This window comes from Eulemur rufifrons, chromosome 24 (genome assembly GCF_041146395.1).
Source record: "Eulemur rufifrons isolate Redbay chromosome 24, OSU_ERuf_1, whole genome shotgun sequence".
NCBI classification, from domain to species: Eukaryota; Metazoa; Chordata; class Mammalia; order Primates; family Lemuridae; genus Eulemur; species Eulemur rufifrons.
The window spans coordinates 5,794,894-5,822,858 of record NC_091006.1 but is presented as its reverse complement, the minus strand read 5'-3'; the positions used below and the strand labels follow the sequence as shown (position 1 = coordinate 5,822,858).

The following is a 27,965-nucleotide window of genomic DNA, read 5'->3' as shown; positions in this document are numbered from 1 at the left end:
TTGAGAACCTAGTCCTCACAAAATGCTATCTTGCCATACCACAAAAACGAACAACTATTATTTGCCTGTAAGGGTATTCTTTTCAGGGCCCTCTCTAGGTTTCTCTGCTTCCCTCACCCATCATATCCTACTGGGTTATGATAGAAAAATGCTAAGATTCAATCCCCAACTCCTTTATTTACCTTCTCCAAGCCTCTGTTTTCTCACCTATAAAATGGGTAATACCTACCTTACTGGGCTGTAGTGAGGATTAAATGAGAAGGTATGTCCTGGGCATAGTTACTGACATCTAGAAGGTGTTCAATAAACATGAGTTCATGGCTCTTGCCTTCTGATTCCCAGCTCCTCGAAAAGCAGCAGTGCCTAAGCCAGCCTCTTTTGGATTCCCACAGGTTTTTAAACACCAGTCAGTCCTGAGGAGGACCAAGAGATAATCAAGGTGATGTCTTCCCCCAGACTCATTTCCCCATGGAAAGATTTTAAATACTGCATAAATGAAATTGTACACAATAGCAAGGTAATGTATATGCAGGACATAAACGTGTTATTGGTCGGCCTCTATCTGTCTTACACTCCATAAGAGCCACAGATTGTCTTTGAGAGCAGAAGCAAGCAGGATAGACCATAAAGACAATTGTCACCCTAGAGGAAGTAGGCTATCAATTTCCAAATGAGTCTACAGACCTCTTACAAAGACATTTTGATAGTGGGAGGTGAACACTTTGGAGCATTGTTAGAGGAACCAACCTTCTGGGAAGAGAAGGAAGAAGGCACCAGAGAGAACATTTGCCAACCTCAGTTGTGCTATGGTTGGCTCTGAATAAAATGATCCCAGGTGCATGTTTCATTAGCACAAACTCTTATCACTGTGGGATAATATATATCATATATGTGCCAATCCTCCGTCAAATTTAAAGGCCAGATAGGGTGTCCTAAGAGTCTTAGTATAGTTTTAAGCTTTAATAACTTAGAGCTGCACTAACTTGTGGGACACCCTGTTATATCACATGTGGGTATGAGGTGACACACTTGCCTGGGTAATCTGTTAAATGTTGTTTCTTTTATGATACATGTACCTTTTAGGCAAAGGGAGACTGTTAGATGCAGGCGTGGCTAACATTAGATTAGGAAGAACATCATTTTCCCCTGTGTTCACGCTGTAAAATTTGCCCATATAGGCTCTATAGGGGTTTGGTTCTCTTCTGCATTGGGTGATTTGTTATAGGCTTGTGAAGTATAGATGTCCCACAGGTGATAAGTTGTGCATGTGTGGGTGTAATAGTCCTTGGGATGGGAGGCTTGACTTTGTGAACTGCTCCAATTGTGACTTGTGTGAGACTGTATTTAGCATATATGTGCTCTGATCTCTTAGTTTATGCTATGGTTCTCCCCAGCAATCTTCAGATGACCCAAAGAATAACTTAGTTGTGCTGAGTGACCAGTCCCAGATATTGTTCAAAGAGTCTCGCTATCCTCAAAATATGCCACTTATATGCCATTACTACAGTGACTCCTACTTCTTTGCCTCCCTCTCTTGGGCGACACCACACACAAAAGAAATACAGGTAAAACTGCCTTTCTTACCCTTCTTAGTCCATTCTCCGAGGGCCATGCCCATATAGCTCTTAACCCAGACAAAGGAAGATATGCTCCCTGAATGAATGGGCTCTGGATCCAGTATCCCCCCCGCATCCTCTCTCCAGTTACAGTCTCCATGTTGAGACTTGGAGTTTATGGTTCCCCTAAAGTAGACCAAGGTTGGGAAAAGGGTCCTAGGCTTCCTGCCTCTACCATATTTCCAACTCTCATCACCAAGGGGTAAAATCACTCTAGAGTCTTCCAATTCCTCCTGAGCACAACACAGGGAAAAGTGCCTAAATATTGTGCCCTTTCCTCCTCTACTATCTTTTCTAGGAAGTTTCTATCTTATTCTCTTCTAGGCTGTCGTATGGATAATGGGCAAAACTGACAACATGGTGGAGAAGAGAACATTCTCCATGACTGAACGACTGCCGCCCATTCAATCCATGGTCCACACAGGTTCCTTTCATATCATTGTGACTTACTGTGGTGACATGATTCTGCGGCTCTTTGGGGACCACTTTCGGGCATTCAAACCCTTAGGTATAGTGCCATGCCGCTTTAACATCAGCTGCCTCTGCTATGACCCGGAAATGAAAATGCTCTTGTCTGGCATCCTGGGGGCGGTGGTCACCTGGATCATTGAGCGCAGTGGCAAGGGCCTCCAAATCGCCCACATGGTCTCCATGCCTGGGGAGGAGCTTGTCCAGGACATCGTGCTGAATGGCCCCGGTGGCTCCCTCCTAGCCCTGTGTGAGACTGTGGTGAGGGTCCTTGAGCGCGAGGGCCGGGGCCGACTGGGAGAGGCAAAGAGGTTCACTTCCACCACCAGTGGCTCCTCCATCACCTGCTGCTTCACCTGTTCTGATCAGGGGTTTCTCTATGCTGGAAACCAAGCTGGGGAAATCCAAGTATGGAGCCTCGTTCAAGGCCAGTCTCTCCACAGCTTCAGGGCTCATCTCTCGCCAGTGATATGTATCCGCAGCCGGCCAGAGGCCCACACGCTGCTGACAGCTGGCAGTGAAGGCATAATCAAGGAGTGGAACCTTACTTCCGGGAACCTGCTTCGGCGGCTAGAGCTTGGCGAGGAGCTGTGTCGACTCCAGTTTATTGATGATGCTACTTTCTTCCTCCAAACCACCCACAGTTTTTCCTTGCGCCGTCTGCCCTGCTTCTATAGCCTCTTCAACGTCTGTGGTTCTGCTCCTCACCAGGTGCGTCGGGTCCGCTGTGGAGAGAACTGGTTCCGGATCCTGTGCACTACTGAGGATGGCTTGTTGCGTTTTTTGTCCCCATTAACAGGGGATCTTCTGATTCTTACTTGGCCCTTCTCAATCCTGGACAAGGCTGTGGATTGGGCCTATGACCCAGGGAAAGAGGAGCTCTTTGTAGCAACAGGCAGCTCGGAGGTGCTGGTATTTGACACAGCCCGCTGCCCTTGCCCAGCCAAGTACCTCTTACGCACCTCACCAAATCCTCAGGACTTTGTACAATGCCTGGCTTATGGGCATTTCAAGCTGGGGCGAGGTGTGGAAGGACTGATGTTCTCTGGGCACCAGAGTGGTATAATCAGAGTGCTTTCCCAGCACAGCTGTGCCCGAATAGAGAGACTCATGCATTATGGGGCTGTACTGGCACTCTCTACGCCATCTGCAGGGATTTTTAGTGGCCGAGGAAACTCTTTCCTCTGTTCCTATGGAATGGATGACTATGTACACCTGTCAGAAGCTGTGCTTGAGGGGGTCAGAGTACATCTACGGCCCCTCGCCAGCATTCTCAGCAGCTGTCACCTAAACCACCTGATGCTTTTGCCCAAGTCTGTTAGTGCCATCACAGAGACTAACTGCCTGCGTCTCTGGAAGTTCCAAGATTTTATGTCCTCTGGGTTACAGAAAGGCTCGACGTTCATAGAAACACTGCCTCTGCACCAGTGTGCCATCACATCCTTTGATGTCTGTCTGTCCTTGAATCTTTTTGTCACAGGTGCTGTAGATGGCACCGTCCGGGTCTGGGACTTCCATGGTAGACTCATAGCCATGCTGGACTCATCACTGCACTTTGGCCCTCTCTGTTTTGCAAATGACCGGGGTGATCTGCTTGTGACTTTCAACCAGAGTCTTTATCTGGTTTCCTCTTTAAAACTGTTTCCTCCAAACCTACTAAGTCGCCTTTACTTTGTGAGTATAACAGATGAAGCACTAGAAGTCCCTAAGCCCTTCATACCAAGCTTCTTCTTCTCCTTTGAGACCATATTTGTGCCCAAGTATGTTTACCCAGGGCAGGGGCAACAGGAATTAGTGGGTCTGGCGAGCCTTGTCAATAACCGGGCCATTGCCTTTGACCATTCTGTGCCACATGTCATAGAAGAAGATGAGGAAGGGAGTCCGGTAGTACTGTGTACTCCCACACGTGATTATTTGCAGGAAGAAGAAGCTGATTGGATGCAGACGAGCAAACCTCACCAACCCCATTATGTGATTCCTCCCCAACTACAGATAACCAGCTGGGACGGACTCAACCCCTATCAGATATTGCGATGCTACTTTGCTCAAGGGCGGGAATGGCTCCTTGCCCCTGACTGCTATATCCCCAACTCAGTGATTCGTGCCCGTCTTTGGCCAGAGGGCAGTCCGATATTCTTACAGTGCAGCCTGCACTCACCCCAGCGGGAACTGGAATGGAACAAGTCTCAATTTTTCTTCTGGCACAGCAGGGTAAGAGCTATTAGTGATATAGGAGAACCCTCAAAGGAGAAGGAGGATGCAGACTTCCTAGAAATGAGACTATCCAAGGATATAACCTACAGTGTCCTTACAGACGGAGCAAACCGAAGTTGGCTGGGAAGAAAAATGAGTGAACTAGCTGTTAATACCCTGATTGAGACAATCCTCAATGTTATGCTTCATGCTTCTCCACTGAAGTTCCAATGTTGTGTTGGTGCCCTAGGGCAAATCTTTGCCTCTTATCAGGTGTCTCCATCCCCGCGCACTGAGACAGCCCGTCGTCTGCTGGACGAGACAACCAATTCTAACCCACTGATCCGAGAACTAGCCTGGGAAGGGCTGAAGCGTCTAGGAATGATTACTCATCTCTTTGCCCTGCCTTTGGCCCAAGGATTAATGGACAAGGACCAAAGAGTGAGGATTAAGACCCTGAGCCTCATGGCTAATACTGGAATCCACTCTAAGACCTCACTCTTAGAGTTGATCCAGAAACGAGAGGTTTTCCGAGAGATGCAGTAAGTTGTACCTTCCTCAATTCTTTACCTCCTTTTAATTTTCTTTTCCCCTTCTCTTTCCTTGGTATCTCTTCCCCATTTTTCCCTTCCCTTCCTTTTCCATCCCTGTTCAGGAGCTCTCCCTGACCTTTCTTCTCTTTCATAGCCTTTGTCCGTTCCTAGATGACTACCCTTGACAGTCCTGACAGCTGACTCCTTTCTCCATTTATTTTCCTATTCCTGTCTGTCCCCTACCTCTTCAAGTTCCACTTTTCATCCTTTTCTCCTACCCTTGCTTCCTAGACTTTTTCTTCTTCTTGGCCATCATTTATCTCTATATATGTTGTCCCTCTTGGCTACTTTGTCACACTCACTGCCTGTTCCACAGTAGTTCTTTCCTTCCTGTTCTCCCTTTTGTCCCTGATTCAACATAGTCCTTCTTCGCCTTTGATTTTCACAGGCAGGAGATGATCGGGGAGGAAACCTTGGACCACCTGCTGGGGATGCGGCCCACAGATCTCCAGATCCTTCACACACAAGTGGAGCAGCGACTCAATGAGGACCTGACCTTGTCACATAGAGATGAAAAGCCTGCTTTTTCTTTAGATGTCTCAAGGACTTATGAACATTCATCTTTTTCCATATATCCTCCTCAAGATTCTGAAGAAACTGAAGTGGCCACCAAGCACAGCAAAGGCCACAAACGGAGCCGAGTAGGGGGCAAAAAGCAGAGTACGTAAGGGGTGATCTGGTCCATGCCTCAAGGTCCCCAAGAGGCAGGGTAGTTAGGGTCCAGAGATACCAAGTAGGAAGAGAGATATGTGGAAAGATCTTGTCATAGAAAGAAACTCTCCTAGGAAGGATCCACCCAAACTCGGGAAGACCCCAAGGCCTATCTTTCCAGGATTTGGTTGGGGAGGGGAGGCTGGGAATACAGCAAGGAGAATGCTTTTATTTTTTAAGGCCTCGGCCCTCTCTGTTGCTACTTCTTTTATGGTAGTTCCTCTTAGTTCACACCAGGTATTGGGAAGGGTTTCATTTAGCTTCCCATGCTTTCCTTACCTCAATCTCCTGATTTTCCCCGCAGCCCGAAAATTGTTGCGGGTTCTCAAGAAGATGAAAGAGGGAGTCCAAGAGGCAGGTCCCATAGAGGATGAAGGCGATGAGAGTGAAGCTGTACCAACTGACATAGAGGAAACATCCATCCCTTCTAGGTCTTCAATTGGAAGTATCATAAAGGTCTCAAAAGATGCTGAGGCTCAAGAGAAAGATGTCTCAAAGGATAACTTTGCAATGGCCCTGACGATGCTGAAGAGAATACGGGACAAAAGAGGCAAGAAAGGAAAAGCTAAGAAACCTCTAAGGAGGCACAAAAAGAAGACAAAAGAAGCCCAAGTTATAACTGAGGAAACTCCACCTCCTGGGCAGGAAGAACCAGTTATTACAAGGGTTAAAATCAAAGGGCGAGGTGCCGCTGGACTGCCTGGCCGCAAGTTTACCCCTGGAGATGGCTCATCATGGCGGGATGATCTGTGTCGTCTTATGACCCTGAGGATATCTGGTTCCCAAACAAAAATGTCACAAGATTTAAACAATGAGCTAGTGACTGTAGCTCAGCAGATGCTAGCAGATCGGCACCCCAGCTGGGAACTCTTTCAGGAGATCTGCCCCCTGTTGAAGGAAGAAAGCCAGGTTTCGCTTGAGGATCTTGATTGGGATGTAGTCTGGCCAGAGGAAAAACCAATTTTTATCCATGAAGAAGCAATTAGAGAGGACATGGTGATCAGAGACATGGAAGAGTTACGAGAGAGACAAGAACAAGTGCAAAAAGAAGAAAGAGACATGCAGGACTCGGAGGCAACCCAAGTGATTCCGAAAAAAGGCAAGAAAAAGAAAGTGATTTTTGTAGAACCAGGTGACCTAACTAAGAGAAAACGAATATCAAAGAAAGAAGAGAAGAAAAAATCCTTTAAGAAGTCACCTAAGCAAGAGAGGAAAGCACTGCAGCAGGAAAGAAAAATGGACAAAAAAGAAAAGGAAATTATCAAAGAAGAGAAGGACATGAGTGAGAAAGTGAAGGAAATGGCCAAACCAAAGGAGAAAGTGGTTGAGCAAGAAGTAAAACCAGTTATGGCTGAGAGGAAGCTATCTTGGCAGGACTGGAAAAAGTCCTGGGATCAGTGGAAACAGGTTCACGGTGAGACGAGAACATCCTGGGATGCATGGAAGCAAACATGGGAGAGTAAGTATCTTCAGGAATTGGAGAAACTACCCCAGGCTGAAAAGAAGCTACTCCAAGATAGGGAAATGCTGGAGGGGGACAAAAGGAAGCTGGAATGGCATGAGTGGACACAGGCCTGGGAAAATAAGCTGTCATCAAAAGCCAAGGAGCAACTGTACAAGGATGAGGAAGAAGTGACTCAGGAGGAGGAAGTGTCTCAGGAAGAAGAAGTGTCTCAGGAGGAAGAAGTGACTCAGGAGGAGGAAGTGTTTCAGGAGGAGGAAGTGACTCAGGAGGAGGAAGTGACTCAGGAGGAAGAAGTGACTCAGGAGGAGGAAGTGACTCAGGAGGAGGAAGTGACTCAGGAGGAGGAAGTTACTCAGGAGGAGGAAGTGTCTCAGGAGGAGGAAGTGTCTCAGGAGGAGGAAGTGTCTCAGGAGTGGGAAGAAGAAGAAGAGCTGGTCACAGAAGAGCAGAGACAGATCCAGGAAGATCATAAACAGGCCAGAATACAGAGGAAACAAGCCCAAACTAACAGAAAACAAGCCAAAGAAGAGAGGAAACTAGCACAAGAAGAAGAGAAACTCGCACAAGAAGAGAGACAACTGGCCCACGAAGAGAGAAAACTGGCCCATGAATATGAGAAAATGGTTCAGGGAGATGGGAAAATGGCCCAGACAGAGAGGAAGTTTGCCCAGAAAGAGAAAAAATTGGCCCAAAGATGGGAGAAGCTAACCTGGGAAGCAGAGAAATTGGCCCACAAAAGAAAGAAATTGGCCAAGAAATTGGAGAAAGTGGCTATAGAAGAAGAGAAATTAGCAATGAAAGGTGGGAAACTGGCAGAGATAAAAACAATATTGGCCCAGAAAGTGGAAAATCTGTCCCAGAAGGAACAAAATCTGGACCGGCAAGAAAAGGAGCTGGCCCAGGAATTGGAGGAACTGGAATGGGACACAGAGGAACTGGCCTTGAAAGAAGAGGAACTGGATCAGAAAATGGAGACATTGGTTGAGGAAAAGGAGAAACTGGTTCAGCAAGAGAAGACACTGGCCTGCCAAGAGAAAAAGTTGGCCGAGGAAGAGAAAAAACTGGCCCAGGAAGAAGAACTGCTGATCCAGGAAGAGGAGAAACTGGCCCAGGGCAAAGAAAAAATGCCTGAGAAAGAGAAAAGACTGGCCCAGAAAAGGGAACAATTGATTGAGAAAAAGGAGAAACTGGCCCAGGAAAGGGAAATATGGGTCCAGAACAATGAAGAACTCATAAGGAACAAGAAGATGGTGGCCGAGTTAGAGAAGAATCTGGCTCAGGAAAAGAAGAATCTGGCTCGGGAGGAGGAAAAATTGGCTCATGGGAAAGTGAACCTCCTCTTTAGCAAAGAAATACTCAATCAAAAGAGAGAGCACTTAGTAAAAGTAAAAGAGAAAGTAGAGAAGTACAAGGGGAAACTGGCTCAGACAGAGGAGAAGCTGAGACAGGACAAGGAGACAGTGCTCCAGAAGAAGGAGAAACTGGCTGATGCAGAGAAAAAACCGGTCCAAGCAGAGGAAAGTCTGGCTGAGCAACAGGAGAAATTGGCCCAGGAAAGAATGAAATTAGCTATGGAGAAGGCAGCATTTTTCCATGAAAGGAAACTTCTCCGAGGAGAGTTGGATGTTGCTAAGGAAGAAGAAGCGTTGAACCTGGAAATGAAGAAATTGGCCCAAGAGAAGATGAGACTGGTTGAGGGAAAGGAAACTCTTCCCAAGGGAAAGACTAAAGAAACTTCAAAACAGACAAAACTGACTAAGGAAGAAATGGAACTAATTAAGAGGAGGTTGTCACTACAGGAGAAGATATTGGTATATGAAGATAGGATGTTGGCCACAGAGGAAAGGAACATTGCCAAAGGAAAATTGGAACATACTAGAGGACAGAGAATATATGCCCAGGAAGAAAGGAAGTTAGTCATAGCAATAAGGAAGTTGGCTAAAATAAAGGAGGGCATTTCCCAGGAACCAACAAAAATGAACAAAATCTTAAAGGCATTTCAAAAACTAATCAGTGATGAAAGGAAAGTAACCCAGGAAGAAATAAAGATGGCAAGGATAAAGAGGTCACTCTTTGCTAAGGAAAAAAAATTGTACCAGGAACAGAGTAGACTTGATATCAGAGAGTGGGATGTTTCTGAGGAACAATCAGAAATGACCAAAGATGAGAAGAAACTGGCTTGGAAGCAGAGAAAACTGGCCAAGGAAATAAGAAGAATGATAAACAAAGAGGAAAAAATGACTGAGGAAGAAAGCAGATTGGCCAGGAAACATAATAAGGTGATGATACAGGATGTAGAAGAGGAAGGAGTAGAAGAGGAAGAAGAGGTAATCCCCTTTCTTAAACGAAGAGGGAGAAAAAGAAAAGAGGAAAAGAGAGTTGATACACCAAAGGAAAAGTTTTCCAGTCAATTGGATGAGCTGGAAAGTGACGAGTACTTTTCTGAAGAAATGGAAAGCCTATTAGAGGAACTAGAGGAAGAGAGTTTGTCTCAGGAAGCAGAAGAGGAGGAGGAAGAGGAGGAAGAGGAGGAGGAGGAGGAAGGGAAGGAGGAGGAGGAAGGGGAGGGGGAGGAGGAGGAGGAGGGGGAGGAGGAGGAGGGGGAGGAGGAGGAGGGGGAGAAGCAAAAGGAGAAAGAACAAGACGAGAAGGAAAAGAGGAAGGAGAAGGAAAAGAGGAAGGAAAAGAAGAAGGAAAGGAAAAAGAAGGTAGTGCCAGGGAAAGAGGAAGTATTCAAGGAGAAGGAAGAAAGCATGAGTGAGGAAGACATGGAAAGTTTGAGTGAGGAGGAAGAGGAGAGAAGCGCATTAGAAGAAGAGGTAGACCAGGAAAAAGAGATCCTAAAAAAAGAAAAACAATTTAAGTTACAAGAAGAAAGAATAAAGAGCCCAAGAGGAAGGGAAATAGTCTCTTCCATTGGAAAAGGAGTCCCTCATATCAAAGACAGTACTATGAAACTGGGAGTTATAAAAAGCCCTTTTAAGAAACTGATTTCAGTGTCTCTGGAGATGAAAAGGAAGATACCAGTGCCAGTGTCAATGCCAGTGCCAGTGAAAGAAGTATCATTGGGAGATGACAAGGCCATAGCACGTGAGATGTCCAGGAAATTGTCAAGGGCAAGGCTTATGCATAAAAAAAGGGAACTGTTGGAGAACTATAAGGCCATATCTCTACATGTTCCAGATATACCTTTGGAGTCCCAGGAACAGGACTTAAAGACCCCATTCATATCCCACATATTTAGAAAGACCATGGAAGCTCAGAAATTCCAACACAAACCACCACATGCCCAGTGGAAGTGGTTTCTGGAGCATCGTCCACCTCTGATGAGAAAGACTAAGGTACAATTACCTCCCTCCCAAATCCTGGCTAAGGAACATCGAGATGTAAGCCTTTCAGATGTAAAGTGGATCCACCATGTCCTAGAACGGATGGAAGCAGGAGAACAGCCTTCCAGGGATAGTTTCCACAGATTGTGTCAGCTCCTCAAAGACCTCACCTCAAAGGAAAACTTAGATTGGCTGCATCTGGCCAAACTTGAAGCCATTGTGTACCGTCACAGGCAGGCCCTGGAATCACAAAGTACAAGGATCTCAAAACCCAGTAAGGAGCCCATGAGTCCAAAATACCTGAAAGTGATTCCTCCTATAAAAGGAAAGGAAAAGGAGAGTTGGCTAAAACCTTTGGCTGTCCCCACACCCAAGTCCCCATTAGCTACCAAAAGGATTCAAGACCCAAAGGCTATAAACTGGCATCTTCTAGGCGAGCCTTACAGAAGTGAGCGAGCACAGCAGATATCCACTGCTCTCAAGGAGATGGAAATGCAACACCTTTATCCTGCCACAAGAGACATTTTTCCAGGTGCCCATGCCTCTGTGGAAAAACAAACCCTGGCACTGATGTTTCAAAAGGACTTCTGGGATTTTAAGGATAGGGGCAGGTTTCCCAAATTGCCCAAGTTAGCAAAGAAGACACAGCCCATCTCTAAAAAAAAGGAAGAGGTTCCTCTATGGGAGACGTTTGTGGCACTGTACCATGTCTTGCGGATGCTGCAGCAGCGATACGCAAAAGACAGCGCTGCTTGGATGGAACAGTTCTACCAGCTCATGGACCTGTACCAACTCAAGTCCCCCCGAATCCAGAGGCTGCTACAGGAGCTGCTAATGAGAGAGGAACCTCAACCCCAAGAGATTATCTACAAAGAGGCCCTAAAGGCCACAGAGCTAGTTCCTGGAGAGCGATTGTTCCACTGCCTGTTTTGTGGTGGCTCTCATACCCCTAGAAGCGCTCAGGTGTTCCAGGATGTGGTACCCCTCCCTGGGAAGAACAATGTGCACACCATCCTTCCCGTAGGCATCGCCCAGTATGGGATCTTAGAACTTGCCTGGAAAAGCCTGCCTCAAGCTGATATTCATCTCACCAAGGAATTGCCCCACATCGTTGCTCCCACTCCTTTATTTGGAACTGACTAGAGGTCTAGACTTTTCATTCTCAACTGGAGAAAAGGCCTGGTCACCAAAATCTAGACCTTCATCTCTAGGCCCACACAGAGGTAGGGCCAAGTCGAAGCCCTCTCCTTACCCAGCTCTAGAAACCAGCTTCTATACGTGGAATAAAGAGGAGGTTCTTGTTTATAACAAGCACTTTGATGTATTCCTTTTCTCCAAACTTTGGTTCTCCAGGAAGGTAGCCAGGAAAACCAGATACTCACATACTCCTGAGAGTGGGAAAGCTTCCCAAAAGCTAGTGGTGCTGTGGAGGCACTGAGGCAGAGAGTCTGTCCTTGTCCTCTTCCTTTCTTGATTCCCACCATCTTCCTCCAAAAACTATAGGAAGGAAAGCACCTGGTCCCAAAATAATGTATATATGGCATTAATATAAGAGGTATTGATACGGTGGAAAGAGAATGGGTTTTAGATTCAGAAGACCCAGCATTTTGCCCCTTAGTATTTGGGGGCCTACAGTGAGGGATGACTCTATTTTTCTGATCATAACTGTGCATGCTGATGACTTGAGTCCCAGATAGCAGGTATAGTGGGTGTTAAGGAGACCCTCAGAGTAAAGGAAAAATCTTTAACAAATTTTAGCGAGTGCTACCTGGTGACTCCATCACTGGATGGCACTAAGGGGTGAGGACATCTGAGGTTAAAGAAAAAAAGAAAAAAGGAGGGAAACTTATGTCTTTCACTTCCCTTACCACCACCTGGACATGGGGTTTGGAGAAGGTGATAGAGTGAGGGATTTGGAAAACTAGGTGCAGGATCAGTTAGGTTCTCTCTGTTGTCCAGGGACTTATGATCTTTCCCTCTAGTAATCAAGGAGGCAAGAGTGAAAGGAAAAGGAGTAGTAAAATAAAAGAAGTTGTTGGGCTTGGGCACAGTGGCTCATGCCTATAATCCCACACTTTGGGGGGCCAATGTGGGGGGATTCCAAGATCTCACTCTGTTGCCCAGTGGTGTTACCATAGCTCACTGGAACCTCCAGCTCCTGGGCTCAAGCGATTGTCTGCCTCAGCCTCCTGAGTAGCTGGGACTACAGGTGTGTGCCACTATGCCCAGCTAATTTTTAATTTTTATTATTTTTTGATGGGGTCTTGCTGTGTTGCTTAGGCTGGTCTCTAACTCCTGGCCTCAAGCAATCATCTCGCCTCAACTTCCCCAAGTGCTAGGATTACAGGCATGAGCCACGCCACCCAGCCTCCAGTCTTTTATCTTTAAGGCCTTCAGCTTATTAGATAAGGCCCACCTGAATTATGGAAGGTAATCTGCTTTACTCAAAGTCTACTAACCTAAATGATAATGATAGCTAAAAAATACCTTCACAGCAACATCTTGATTGGTTTTATTTATTTTTTATTTATTTATTTTTTTTGAGACAGAGTCTCACTCTGTTGCCCGGGTTAGAGTGCAGTGGCATCAGCCTAGCTCACAGCAACCTCAAACTCCTGGGCTCAAGCAATCCTACTATCTCAGCCTCCCAAGTAGCTATTACTACAGGCATGTGCCACCATGCCCGGCTAATTTTTTCTACATATTTTTAGTTATCCAGCTAATTTCTTTCTATGTTTTTAGTAGAGACGGGGGTCTCACTCTTGCTCAGGCTGGTCTTGAACTCCTGAGCTCAAATGATCCGCCTGCCTCAGCCTCCCAGAGTGCTAGGATTACAGGTGTGAGCCATTGCACCGGGCCTCTTGATTGGTTTTGACAAGCATCTGGGCATTATAGCCTAGCCAATAAACATAAAATTAATCATCAAAGATTGGAATAATTAAAAGAGAAAAAGACAAAATAACATGCAATATATGAAAAATATGGAATAAGTTTCAATATACCAGTAATTAAAATACATGTAAATAGTTTAAATCACCCTTTAAAAGGCACAGGCTCTCAGACTGGATTTAAAAAGTCAAGGTCCAATAATATGTTGTCAATGAGGGAATACATTTAAAATAAAAAGACACAGAACGTTTGAAAATAAAATGGAGTAAAAGTATATATTACACAATATGAATTAAAAGAAATCTTGAGTAGCAGTCCTAATCACTGATTAAATAAAATTTAAGTCAAAATCCTAAGGAGAGTGGAATGATTACCAAAGGCTGAGAAGGGAAGGGAGAAGAGAGAGGATGAAGAGAAGTTTGTTAATGAGTATAAAACTACAGTTAGGTAGAAGGAATAAGTTCTAGTATTTAAAAACACAGTAGGATAGGGGACAGGGGTGGATATAGGACCAATGAGAGCTACCCAGGCTCACTTGGGTATGAAAAAAATAAAATTCGAAGATCTAAAAAAAAAAAAAATTAAAAAAATAAATAAAAGCACAGTAGGGAAATTATAGTTGACAATAATTTGTTGTATATTTCCAAATAGCTAGAAGAAAAAAATTGTAATGTTTCCAACACAAGGAAAAGATAATTATTATTATTTTTTTTTTTTTGAGACAGAGTCTTGCTTTGTTGCCAGGGCTAGAACGAGTGGCGTGGCATCAGCCTAGCTCACAGCAACCTCAAACTCCTGAGCTCAAGCAACCCTCCTGCCTCAGCCTCCCGAATAGCTGGCACAGCAGGTGTGAGCCACCACGCCTGGCTAATTTTTTGTTTCTATTTTTAGTTGACTGGCTAATTTTTTCTATATTTAGTAGAGATGGGTCTTGCTCTTGCTCAGGCTGGTCTCGAACTCCTGATCTCAAGTGATCCTCCCACCTCAGCCTCCCACAGTGCTAGGATTACAGGTGTGAGCCACCGCACCTGGCCATGAAAAGATAAATGTTTGAGGTGATGGATATCCAAATTACCCTACTTGATCATTACACATCATATACAGACATCAAAACATCACTTGTACCCCCAAAATATGTAAAACTATGATATATCCATAAAACATAAAAATATAATAAGGAACAAAGAAAAATATTATATACTGGTAAAAAGTACAATAGAACAAGAAGATATGTCAATCTTAGACAAATAGGAAGCTAACAATTCATCCTAAAATATACAAACTGACAGAACCATAAGAAACAGGTTGCTGGAAATTTAAATACTCAATAAGAAATTTTAACATACCATTGGATATTTTAACAGAAAGGTGGGGGGAAATGAATGGTTGGGAGATGTAATTAAAGAAAGAAAACATCCCAGGAATAGAAGTCCAAACCCTTCTGCCCACTGTATATTGGTATTGGAGTTGCCAAGGAAAACACAACACAGTCAAGCACTGGATGGAACAATGCTTTTACTCATGTAGAGAAGAGACAGAGCAAGACCAGCTCCAATAGCATGTGTCAGTCCCCAGTCGTCAGCAGGTTCCCCTAGCAGCCAAAATAGGGCAATTGGCTTATACATTCCCCCTTTCATGTCACAGCAGGAGCATGAAAGTCCTTTATGGAGCATGAACTACTGAAAGCTGGAGGTATGCCTCAGAGCCACTGATGCACATGCTTAAGTAGATCAAAGGAGTGCTTATTGAGTCCACAACAGGGAAAGATATCTCCACGTGAAGAGACAAGCCTGGCACAGGCTGTGTGGGCCCTTTATCTATTGCTAGCAAGTGTTCCAGGCCCAAGGCCCATTCCTATATAGCTGAGTGGGAGATAAAACATTCTGCACATGAGACTGCCTTTCTCAACATGTAGCATGACCTGGTAATTCATCTTTTTAAATTGTCAAATAATGTTCCATTGTATGGATATACCATATTGCATTTGCCCATTCACCAGTTGATGGACATTGGGGTGTTTTCTACTTTTTGGCAATTATGAATAATGCTACTATGAACATTCCTATATAAATTACTGTGTAGATGTTTATATGTTTTTTGGTATATACCTAGGAGGGCAATTGCTGGATAAGAAGGGGATTACTTGAGAGAAATACATTCAGTAGAATGGCTAGGTCTTTGGGGGTAAGGGAAAGAGAAGAATCTAGGTTAATTCTGGGTCTTTGGCTTAGATTATTGGTTGATGATAGACTTTTCACTGAGAGGAGATTAGGGGAATAAGAATAATTTTGGAAAAGTTAGAGGAAATAAAATGTTAAGACTTGAATATGTTGAGTTTGAGGATTCCATAAAACATCTAAGAGGAAATATCAAGATGGTAGTTGAATATGTGAGCTCAATGTTCAGAGGAGTAGTCTGGGCTGAAGCCATATGTTTAAGTTACTATTGCTATGTAACAAATTATTCCCCAATTTAGTAAAATAAACATTTGTCATACTCATGAGTTCTATTGGTCAGGAATTCAGACAGGGTGCAGCAGGAATGACTTGTCTCTGCTTCATGATAGCTGGGGTACCATCTGGAGAGATCTGAATGGCTAGGGGTCTGAAATCATCTTAAGGGTCCATCACTCAAGTTTTGGTGCATAGGCTGGGATGACTTGAAGGCTGGGACTGCCAACTGGAATGTGCACACATGGTCCCTCCATAAGGCTTGACTTCCTTACAGTACGGTGGCCTTAGAGTAGACGTATTTCCTACATGGTAGCTCAGATCTCCTAAAGCGTGAGTCCTACAGGATAAGGTGAAAGCTACATCCAACTTTCTAACCCAACCTGGGTCATTTTAAACACTTTTTAATGGTTACAAGCAAATCAAAAGCTTATCCACAATGGCAAAACAATGACAATAGGGTACCTGGCAGGTTTGAACAGCAAGAAGGTCAGTGTGGCTGGAGCGAATTGAGTGAAGGGAAGAGTAACAGAAAAGGAGGAAAGAAAGTAACAGGCAGCCAGATTATGCTGGCACTTTTGGACCATTTTAAGGCCTTGGCTTTTACTCTGCATGAGATGGAAACTATGGGAGGGTTCTGAGCAGTGTTACAAATCTAACTTCCATTTTCAAAAAGCATCCTGATTGCTATGTGAAGATCAGACAGTAGTGAGGGAGTCAAGTGTGGGAGAGGGGAGTGAAAGCAGGGGGATGAATGAAGAGGCTGCTATGATAATCCAGGGGAAAGAGGATGGTGGGTTTGAACAAAGAAGAAAAGCAGTGGACGTAAGAAATATTAGGCAGATCTGGATCTATTTGGAGGCTGAGCCATCTGGATTTGCTGACAGATTGGATGTGGGTGTGAGACAAAGGGAGGAATAAAGGTTTTTAGCTTGACCAGCTGAAAGGCTGGAGGTGCAATCAAATGAGTTGGGAGAAGACTAACAGTGGAGTGCATACTGTAAGGAAGATTAGGAGCTCATGAATTCAGTTTTGGACAGATGGAGACTGAGACATTTAAGTGAAAACGTTTAGTGGGCAATGGGATATATGACTCGAGTTCAGGGGACAGATTTGGACTGAAGTTACAAATGTGGCAATCACTGGTATATAGCAGATACTTAAAGCCACGAGACCGGTGAGATGAACAAGGAAGTGAGTGTGGATAAGGAAGAAGAACAAGGACTGAACCCTAAGGAGCTGTAACTTTAAAAAGTCAAAGAGAAGCGGAAGAACCAGCAAAGGAGACTAAGGAGTGACTGATGAAGTAGAAAGAAAACCAGGAATGCACGTGTCATCGAAATGAAGTGAAGAAAGTGCATTAAGGAGGAGGGAGTAATCATTTGTGTCAGGTGCTGCCGACAGGTCAAGCAGAACAATAACTGAAATTCAAGCATTAAATTTAGCAAGAGGGTTACTGGTGACCTTGACAAGAGCAGTTCTGGTAGAGTGATGGGTGCTAAGTCTGATTGGAGCGGGTTCAATAGAGAACAAGAGAAGGGAAATTAGAGGCAGGAAATATAGATAATACTTTCTAGGAGTTCTGCTATAAATGAGGCAGCAGTTGATGGGAAAAGAGAAATAGAGAAAAGTGTGTGTGGGGGGGGTGTGTGGTGTGTGTGCGCGTGTGTATGTGTGTGTGTGTTTTGTTTGTTTTTAAGGTGGGAGAACTGGTGGAGTCAAGAACTTGACAGATGAAAGGGGGTGGATTCTAGAGCCTGAGAGGAGCAACTAGCTTTAGATAGGAACAGGGTGAGGTCACTGTGGGAAGAGAGGAAAGGCGGCATATATGGGCACAAATGCGGATAGGGAGGCTTGGTGATGGGAGTCTGCAGAGATTCTCTTCTGGTGGCTTTGATTTTCTCAGTGAAGTAAGAAGCAGGGTTATTAGTTGAGAGAAAGGCAATGGGAGTGTGCTGTCAGTTTGAAAAGCTGCATTTGCAGTGAGTGGACTAAATCCAAAAAAGACAGTGTGTTTGCTGGGGAGCATTAAGAACGATTTGAGGTTCAGGATTGTAAGTTGAAAGCAGGAACAGTGTGGCAGTGCCCTTCTCCAGCCACATTCAGGCCGGGGTGCAGCTTGGCTGCTTAGGGACAAGCAGCGACCTGGCGCTTCCTGGAAAGGCTCCCTCTCTCCACAGGACCTCCTGGGAGTGCAATCCGCCTGTGGCCCACCCCTTTCACCTCAGGAACTTTGAGGAGGAGGGGGAGACGAAACACAGGGAGCTACGGAAGGGGCATATTGGGAAGGGGCATACTGGGAACCGTAGTGTCTGTTAGGAGCTGCAGGCCCTGTCACCTCCCCATATACCAATTCTATCTACTTGTCGCAGGGAACACCAGGGAAGGTGGCTGGCTTGATGGGAAGCCTTCCCGCGAACATAATGGGAACCGTAACCCCCAACCCGAGACAGATTGGGAACTTTAGTCCCCCTGTCATCCTTATCTACTCTCACCTGGGGACGCTGGGAACAGGTTTGACTAAAGGGAAAGGCGAAACTCACGGAACTTGGGAAGAGATCGTACCTGAAGCCGCAGTTTCCTCAAGGCGGGACATGGTTGCACAGGGGACACTCTAAGTCCCCTGGAGAGTCGGAGAGAGGCAGCGCCTTGGGAGCGCGGTGCCTGGGAAGCTCGGAAACGTCGCCCGCTCGCGGTCCAAGCTACGAGTAGTCCCCGGTGGCGCTTCTGCCTATTCCCGCCCAACCGGCCTTTTACGCGCTCTGCCTGTCCCTTCCGCTTGTGTCGTCTAGCCCCTGCTCGGCACTGGAGGGGGGAGAACCGCGAGACCCAGAGAGAAACAGGCTGAAGAGCACGTGAGAGGCCGACGCGGGCCGCGGGCGCGGTGCGGGCCGGGGCTCCCGGGATGGCGCGGCCCTTCGCCAGCGCGCGCGCCTCTCTGTGACTCCCTCGCCCCGGTCGCAGCCCTCGTGCCTGCACGCACGCGCAATTGATGGGTCGTGCATGCTTTAGCTCCCCAATGCGGGGAAGGGGGGGCATTGCCCAGCCCAAGCGAGGCAGAATGAAGCTGCCGCAGAGCGCGGGGCCGGCGCGGGAGGGACGGATTGGTGTGGCCTGGACATCCTTCCCTGCTTCCGCCCAACCTCCCCAGACACCTGTTTCCTCAGGTCCTCCACGCCCAGGCCAGCTGGGGAGGGAGAGCGGCAGGGCGGGCCCAGGCGTACTCTCAGGGGTGTGCCTTCCAGTGGCCTCTCTGCCCCACCTATTTGTGGGAGGTGGTGCAGAAAGATGCCAGACAAACGTTTGGATACTGTGTGCTCTGTTTTCTGTCACTTGTTTTTATAATAGGTTTTGCTCTGTGGCTTTTTCAAGCTTGGTGGGGCTTGGGTGCTGCCTCCGTAAAGGGCCACCTGGAGACCCGTTATAACCATAAAGAACCAGCTGTGCACGCAGGCCGCTAATGCAGCGCCTCTGTCATAAAAGCCAAAGCCTCCCACGCACGTCCCCGCATGTCCAGTGACAATGGCGTAATAGCTAAGAACATTCCTGGAGACTGACTCTTGGCGCTGCTGTGTGACTGGGGTTTTCCTCCCTGGAGAAAGGGGGGATGACTGTAGCTTTAAGTACGGTCGTCACATTTTATTTAGCAAATAAAAATGCAGGATACCCAATTGCTTTTGGATTTCAGCTAAAAACCATAACATTTTAGTGTATGTACCAAATATTGTTTATCTGAAATTCAAATTTGACTATTTTATCCAGCAACCCTGTTTTAAGGCATTGTTTGGAGGCAATACATGCACAGTCCTTAGAACAGTGCCTGGCACAAGCAAGCACACAGTAAAGCTTATTTATACGAAAAGGCCAAACTTTCCCCTCTCCCGAACATATTAGTGTTTCTAGCTATCTGGCTGTACTATCTCAAATGGCCAGCCTTAGAAAGTCACTGTATCATAAAAGGCCAGTTTAAATCCCCCCACCATCCCACTGCGGTATAGTGACCCCTTTCCACTGTCACAAAGTGCCAGAGTTCCCCTGCCTCCCAGCTCTTGACACATTCATGTGAGGATTTTCCTGTGCTTAATAATGTTCGTGCTGTCACTGGACGCAGGTGTGTGTGTTGGGGGAGGGGGTTGGGGAAGTCTGATGCATTATGATGTTGGAGCCAGTGACACTCTTTCTATGGGAAGTGTAGCTAGAGTCAGTCTCTTCTATAATTAGGGGCATGTAACCCTCTGTGGAGGACAAAGGTGTGTGAGCCAGGAGGGAATGGGAAGTGAATGGGGAAACGTATAATGTTGTATGATCATAGCAGGTTTTCCCAGCCAGAAGAATGTGTGGCGTCGGTCCCACTGAGCTCATTAAGACATCTGCCACATATGAGATAAAACTTTGTTCAGTCTGAGAAGTCTAAAAGGGGGGAAAATGTTGAAGTGGCAGAATGTGGGATTATAAATGTAAGTCTGTTTGACTCTAAATTAATTCTATTTTATTTCTCTTATTCTCCCTTAATCTCAGCGTGCCTCTTCACTTCTCTCACAGCAATAGCACCCTGAATTTATATTGCATTTTTATTATAAAGCCTTCTGAATTTCATTATCTCACTTTTTCTAAATACTTTAGTAGGGAAAAAGAAAGGGGCATTTCTTCCTGAGATCAAGAGGGGTTAAAGTGGAACACCTGACTCTCATTGTAAGCTTGATGGAATGGGGTCTTAGTTCAGGACTGAGGCAACCCCCATTTTCCCTGTCAGAGCTTCTAGTCTTAAATTACCAGAGGAAACTTTAGGGAGTCTCTGAGATTGTGGGATCTAACTCTTATTTCTTTTCACATTAGCTTGCTGTAGCAGCCCATTCTCTATTTCCTGTGCTTTCACTCAGAAAAATTTCACTGATTAAAAATTGGACCCTTAGTATGGCTTCTTCTTCTTGACATTTAAATATCTTTAGTTTTCTCATTTAAAAAAATCCTCCGTTGCAGAGACCAATCATTTGGTCGTCCCATGAATGTCCTTGAGAGTCATATGCAGGATTTTGGAGAATTTAAACTTTACTTATGGTAGAAGTCTACTTGAGGTAGTGACCCTTCTAGGTGGAAGAGAAATGCTTGGAATTGTTCGGCTAGGGATAGGAATCCCAGAGGAGGTCCTCCATAGCACACTGGTGCCAGCCAGGAGCTGTTTGCCCTGGTCCCCAACAAGAAAAGTACAGAAATTCAGAGTAAGCATTTAGGAATTTTTATAGCAGCTTTAGAGAGTAATCTTATGTCTGTTCAACTTAATAAAAAAATCTTTCCTTGACCCTTTATCTTTTTCTTTTTTCCCTCTGAGACAGGTTCTCACTCTATTGCTCAGGCTAGAGTGCAGTGGCGTCATCGTAGCTCACTGCAACCTCAAACACCTGGACTCAAGTGATCCTCCTGCCTCAGCCTCCTGAGTAGCTGGGACTACAGGTGTGCCCCACCACTGCACTCCAGCCTGGGTGACAGAGACAGAGAAAAAAAGAAAACAAAAGAAAAAAGAGTACTTCTGCCTCTGCCCCTTCTCTAACTTGTCCTGTTGCTCTTCCCTCTTTCTCAATTCCCTTAGTTTCCAATCTAACCTTGGATGTTGTGATTAAGTCACTTTTACCTTCTGCAGGTTCTATAATCCAAGATGTCTATAAAGAGCTGGAATATCACTAGGAAATCGTATTCGTCCAGATTTATTCCTGAGTGGGAGGACTTGAAACTCCTTATAAATAAGATCCTGAAGGACAAAAAGGTGATGTGTATGAAAGCTATGCGCTATGCACAAGGTCGGCTTGGACTAATTATGTGTCTCTGCCAAGGCAGGCTGTGGCAGAGGCAAGACGTAAGCCCCTTTGGAAGGGCCCTCCCATACCCCCAATTTCCCCTGCCAGATTAAGATGCATTAGATACCATTAGAACACTTTCTGCTGCAAGTTACAGAAAATGGACTTATATGGATTAAACAAGTAGGTCTTACATGTTGTCAAAGACCCACGTTCTTTTTCTTTTCCACCATTCTTAATATGTTAGCTTATTACCTTAAGGTTGCAAGATAATTGCGGCACTTCTGTATCAAATTGCAAGTAGATAGAAGAGGGAAGGTCAGAGGAGCCACAGGGCTGTGCCAGCCTTGAGTACCATAGTAGTACTCTGGGTACCCCTAATTTCTAGGTCCATGATCACCCTAAACAAAAACCCTTTGTTGTCATTTCAACAATGTTCAAAGCATCTTCACCAGGAGTAGATTTCATCTCAAGAAATCACTTTCTGGCCGGGCGCGGTGGCTCACGCCTGTAATCCTAGCACTCTGGGAGGCCGAGGCGGGTGGATTGCTCAAGGTCAGGAGTTCAAGACCAGCCTGAGCGAGACCCCGTCTCTACTAAAAATAGAAAGACACTATATGGACACCTAAAAATCTATATAGAAAAAATTAGCCGGGCATAGTGGCGCATGCCTGTAGTCCCAGCTACTCGGGAGGCTGAGGCAGTAGGATCGCTTAAGCCGAGGAGTCTGAGGTTGCTGTGAGCTAAGCTGACGCCACGGCACTCACTCTAGCCTGGGCAACAAAGTGAGACTCTGTCTCAACAAAAAAAAAAAAAAAAAAAAAAAAGAAATCACTTTCTTTGCTCATCCATAAAAAGCAACTGTTCATTCAATTTTGATCATGAAATTATAACAACTCAGTCACATCCTCAGGCTCCACTTCTGGTTCTCTTGCTCTTTCTACTACATCTGCAGTTACTTCCTCCACTGAATTCTCAAATCCCTCAAATTCATATGTGAAGTTTGGAATCAGCTCCTTCTAAACTTCTGTTAATGTTGATATTTTGACCTCCTCCCATGGATCATGAATGTTCTTAATGGCATCTAGAATGGTGAATCCTTTCCAGAAGGTTTTCAATTTTCTTTGCCCAAATCCATCAGAAGAATCACTATCTGTGGAAACTACACCTATACGAAATGTATTTTTAAAGTAGTAAGACTTGAAAGTTGAAATCACACCTTGATCCACGGGCTGCAGAATGGATGTTGTGTTAGCAGGCGTGACAACAACATTAATCTCCTTTTACATCTCTATCCGAACTCTTGGGTGACCAGATGTATTGTCAATGAGCAGTGATATTTTGAAAGGAATGTTTTTTTTCTGTGCAGTAGTTAGTCTTAAAATGTTTAGTAAACCATACTGTAAACAGATGTGCTGTCATTCAGGCTCTGTTGTTCCATTCACAGAGCACATGCAGAGTAGATTTAGTCTTATTCTTAAGGGGCCTAGGATTTTCAGAATGGTAAGTGAGCACTGGCTTCAACTTAAAGTCACTAGCTGTATTAGTCCCTAATAAGAGAGTCAGCCTGTCCTTTTATTGAAGCTTTGAAGCCAGCCATTGATTTACCATGTCTAGCTATGAAAGTCCTAGATGGCATCTTCTTCCAACAGAAGGTGGTTTCATCTCCATTGAAAATCTGTTTTTTAGGCTGGGCACAGTGGCTCACACCTGTAATCCCAGCACTATGGGAGGCCAAGATTGGAGGACTGCTTGAGGAAAGGAGTTCAAGACAGCCTAGCAACATAGTGAGACCCTGTCTCTACAAAAAGTAAAAATTAGCTGGGCATTGTGGCGCATGCCTGTAGTCCTAACTACTTGGGAGGCTGAGGCAGGAGGATCACTTGAGCCCAGGATTTGGAGGATTCAGTGAGCTAGGATCGTGTCACTGCACTCTAGCCTTGGAGACAGAGTGACACCCTCTCTCAACAACAAAAAATAGAATCCATTGTTTTTGTAGCCACTTTCATCAATTATCTTAGCTAGATCTTTTGGATTGCTTGTTGTAGCTTCTCTATCAGCACTTGCTGCTTCACCTTGCACTTTTATGTTATGAAGATGGCTTCTTTCCTTAAACCTTATGAACCACCCTCTCCTAGCTTTTCTTCTGCAGCTTCCTCACTCTCTCAGCCTTCATAAAATTGAGGAGAGTTAGGGCCTTGCTCTGGATTAGGCTTTGGCTTAAGGGAATTTTGTGGCTCGTTTGATCTATCTAGACAACTAAAAGTTTCTCCATATCAACAAGACTGTTTTGCTTTCTTATCATCATGTGTTCACTGCAGTAGCATTTTTAATTTTCTTCACACGTTTCCTTTGCCTTCACAACTTGGCTAACTATTTAGCACAAGAGGCCTAGTTTTCGGCCTCTGTCGGCTTTGGACATGACTTCCCCCCTAAGTTTAATTATTTCTAGCTTTTGATTTAAAGTGAGAGACATTCACTTCTTCCATTCACTTGAACATTTAAGAGACCATTGTAGGGTTGTTAATTGGCCTAAACTTAATATTGTTGTATGTCAGAGAATAGGGAGGCCTGAGGAGAGGGAGAGAGATGGGGGAATGGCCAGGTGGTGGAGCAGAGAGAATACACACATTTATTAAGTTTGTCATCTTATATGGGTGCAGTTGGTGGCACCTCAAAACAATTACAATAGTAACATCAAAGATCACATATCATTATAACTGATAAAATGATAACGAAAGAATTTGAAATATTGTGAGAATTACCAAAACGTGACACAGAGACAGGAAGTGAGCACATGCTGTTGGAAAAATGATGCTGATAGAATTGCTCTATGCAGAGTTGCTACAAACCTTCAATTTGTAAAAAATGCAGTATCCGAAGTGCAATAAAGCAAAGAACAATAAAATGAGGTATGCCTGTCCTCCACTCCTTGCTGTCCCTCATTCCTTCTTCTTTATCCATATTTTACTTCAGCTTATTCTGTTCTAAATTACTACTTCATCCTTGCCTCTTCCATTGTAACCTCTTCTTTTTCTTTTCTTGAATTTTGTTCTATCACTAGCTCAGTATTGTCCTTCGTTTCCCTTGACTTTTGTAGGCAGGAAATTATTGGGGAAATCTCTCTGGGTCAGCTCCTGGGCATTCAAGCTACAGATATCCAGTGCCTGATTACTCACGTGGAGCACATGTTAAATGAAAACCTGACCTTGTCACATAAAGACAAATCACTTACTTTTTCTTTTGATATGTCATGGGGTGATGAACTTGAGGTCCCTTCTGAAGAAATACTCATACTTTTGTCAGAACCTGTAAAGATCCCCAAACTGAAGAGAAGAAAGAGACATTTTCGAGCAAAGGGCAGAAAGCTTCGTATGTATGGGATGATGTATGGGGCATGTTTGGGGCCAACTTCCAAGACCCAAAAGGCAGGGCTGATAAGGCCAACGTATATAAAAGGATACTGTTAGGAACTGAGTTAAGTGGGAGAATCTTATTCACAGAAAGTAACCTTCCTGAGAAAGATCTACTCTTATTTCTTTAGAATATGGGAACTGGGATGAAACAGCAAGCATTTCTACATTATTAGGCCTCAGTCCCCTTTGCCTTTGTATCTCTTATGGCAGTTCACTGAGTTAGATATTACACTCTAATTCACACTCACTCAGGACCTCAGTGTTTTTCTTAACTATTTTTTCCTCTCAATTTTTCTGCAGTTAAAAAGAACCTGATAGTTGCCAGGAAGCACAGAAAGCCAAAATTGGGAAAGTTTAGTTCTGTGTCGGTGCCTTCAGAGGATGCAGGTGAACAAAGAGAGGCCAGGAAATCAGGGCAATTTGAAACCCAGGACGTTGCCTTAGAGCGAGAGCTACCGCTAAGCACTTTTAGCCCAGTCAAATCCCAGGGTGATGCTAAAACAAAGGAGGTCATGCTGAAAGCTACAGAAGCCATGAAGGTCCCAGAAGCCCTGGGGGCCACAGAGACCATGGAGGTCCCAGAAGCCCTGGGGGCCACAGAGGCCATGAAGGTCCTGGAAGCCCTGGGAGCCACAGAGGACATGGAAGCTATAGATCAACGCAGCACAAAAGATTATAGAGAGGTGATCCCTAAGGTGGAAAGATACAAACACATAAAAAGTCTTTGGAAAAAGGCATTGAAAACAAGCCATAGAAGAGCAGATTTGCATAGGAAAGAGAAACAAGATTTGAAGGATATTTCAGAGGCAACTATAGAAGAGTTCAAGGAAAAAGTCATACACATTTCTGAGAAAGAAGAAGATACAAAGAAGAAACTGGGTAAGAGGAGCCGTGGTTTGGCTGGGACTCCTGGACGCACAGGTGGATCAGAAACCAGGTCTTGGAGAGAAGACATTTGCTGTCTTGTCACCTCAAGGATAGCAAGTTCCCATCCAGGAATGTTAAGGGAGCTGGGTAAAGAATTGGTGGACCTTGCTCGGGTGATGCTTGCTGACCGACAGCCCAGCTGGGATCTCTTCCAAGAGATATGCCCCCTTTTAAAGGAGTCAAGTTCATTCTCATCAGAACTAGATAAGCAATACATCATAAAAGGAAAAGTGGCAAAAAGGGCTGTTAAGGAGAAAGGGACAGTAGTATCCAGAGAACAAGAGGATAGGAAAGTGTTAAAGGATGACGAGGAATTTTCTGCAGAAGTCAAGAAAAAAAAGTTGCTTTCTTAGAAGATCACCTAGTTTTAGAGAAAAGGAAATTTAAAAAAAAAGTGACAAAACTGGCCAACCAAGAAGTGAAAATAGCTGAAGAAGAAAAAAACCTGACAACACCAGAGAAAAAATTAATGCAAAGAAAGGAGAAACTGACCAAAGATGGTAAGAAACTTACCCATTTAGAAGAAAAAATGGCTTGGGAAGAAGAAATAGGTGCTTCCCCACAAAAGAAATTGACTATTGACGAGCAGAGGTTAGCCCTAGAAGAAAAGGGACTGATTGGAAAAGAGAGGAAACTACTAGGGAAAGGAAAGAAATTGATCTGGAAAATGAGGAAGCCAATCGTGGAAAGGGGAAGGTTGGATTGGGAAAAGATTATACAGGCCCAGGAAGAGGAGGAGCTGAGTGAGAAAGAGGAGGAACTGGCTGAGAAAGAAGAGGAACTGGCCTGGGAAGAGGCCGAGCGAATCCTGGACAGAGAGAAACAAATTGGAGAAAGGAAGAAAGGGTTTCACAAAAAGAAGAAACACATCCAGGGAAAGGAGAAACATGTTTTTTTTTTTTTTTTTTTTTTGTTGAGACAGAGTCTCACTTTGTTGCCCAGGCTAGAGTGAGTGCCGTGGCGTCAGCTTAGCTCACAGCAACCTCAGAGTCCTCGGCTTAAGCGATCCTACTGCCTCAGCCTCCCGAGTAGCTGGGACTACAGGCATGCGCCACTATGCCCGGCTAATTTTTTCTATATAGATTTTTAGTTGTCCATATAATGTCTTTCTATTTTTAGTAGAGACGGGGTCTCGCTCAGGCTGGTCTCGAACTCCTGACCTTGAGCAATCCACCCGCCTCGGCCTCCCAGAGTGCTAGGATTACAGGCGTGAGCCACCGCGCCCGGCCAGGAGAAACATGTTAAGGAAGAGGAGGAAGAGGCCTGGAAACTGGGGAAATTGGCCCAGGATCATTTATTTAGAGAAGAGGAAGAACTGTCTGGGGAAGAGAGAAAACAGGTATTAGAAAGGAAGAGCTTGGCAGCCAAGAGAATATATTGGCCCGAAAAAGGAAGAAATCATTGGGAAAAGAGGGAAAACAGGCCCATAAAAAAAAAAAAAATCCAAGAAAAGAAAAAAAACAAGTTGGGGAACAGGATGAAAAGGAGAAACAAGAACAAAAAGAGAGGCAGGCTCACAAAGAGGCCAAGAAGAATAAACAGGTAGCCTGGAAAAGAAAGAAACTGGACCTAGAAGAGGATGAAAAGATTAGAGAACTGGAGAAATTGTCACAAGAAGATCAACTGCCCTGGGGAAAGGCAAGAAAGTCTTGGAAAAAGGAGAGAATGGCCCAGAAAGAGGAGAAAGCAACTAAGAAAAAGATACAAAAAGCCTGGGAAAAAGAGGACATGGACCTAGAAAAGGAGGAACAGGCGAGGGAAATACAGAAATGGTCACAGAAAGAGAAACAGTCCCAGAAAGGAAAAAAGTGGGCCCAGGAAGAAAAGAGATGGGATCAGAAAGAGGAGAAGTTGGCTCAAAAAGTGGAGCAAGAAGCTGAGGGAAAAAAACAACAGCCCAGAGAAAAAATGAAATTGGTCCCAGTAGAGGAGAAAATAATGGAAGAAATTGAGAAAGGATCCCCAGAAGAAGAGAAACAGGCCATGGAAAAAGACAAACAAGCTAAAAAAGAGAAGAAACAGATTGGGAAAGATGAAAAAGCAACTGAGGAAAGAAAACCATGGACCTGGGAAAAAGAGAAACTAGCCCTGGAAGAGAGAATATGGAGTGAAAAAG

The 27,965-nt window shown here is 44.8% G+C and overlaps 1 protein-coding gene across 1 annotated transcript; it reads left to right on the top strand.

The window, feature by feature from the left end:
• The first annotated feature begins 442 nt into the window (after positions 1 to 442).
• WDR87 (WD repeat domain 87) lies at positions 443 to 11,518 on the top strand. Its single transcript, XM_069458146.1, has 7 exons — positions 443 to 517; positions 1,395 to 1,565; positions 1,941 to 4,819; positions 5,259 to 5,530; positions 5,886 to 7,231; positions 7,445 to 9,669; positions 9,724 to 11,518. Exons 1-7 carry the CDS (start codon positions 443 to 445, stop codon positions 11,516 to 11,518), a joined length of 8,763 nt encoding a protein of 2,920 aa, XP_069314247.1.
• The last annotated feature ends 16,447 nt before the right edge of the window (positions 11,519 to 27,965 follow it).

Coding starts and splice junctions, on each gene's coding strand:
- WDR87 (XM_069458146.1), top strand. CDS start 443: ATGTCTTCCCCCAGACTCATTTCCCCATGGAAAGATTTTAAATACTGC. Junction 518..1,394: donor AAATTGTACACAATAGCAAG/GTAATGTATATG, acceptor GGTTCTCCCCAG/CAATCTTCAGATGACCCAAA. Junction 5,531..5,885: donor AGTAGGGGGCAAAAAGCAGA/GTACGTAAGGGG, acceptor TTTTCCCCGCAG/CCCGAAAATTGTTGCGGGTT.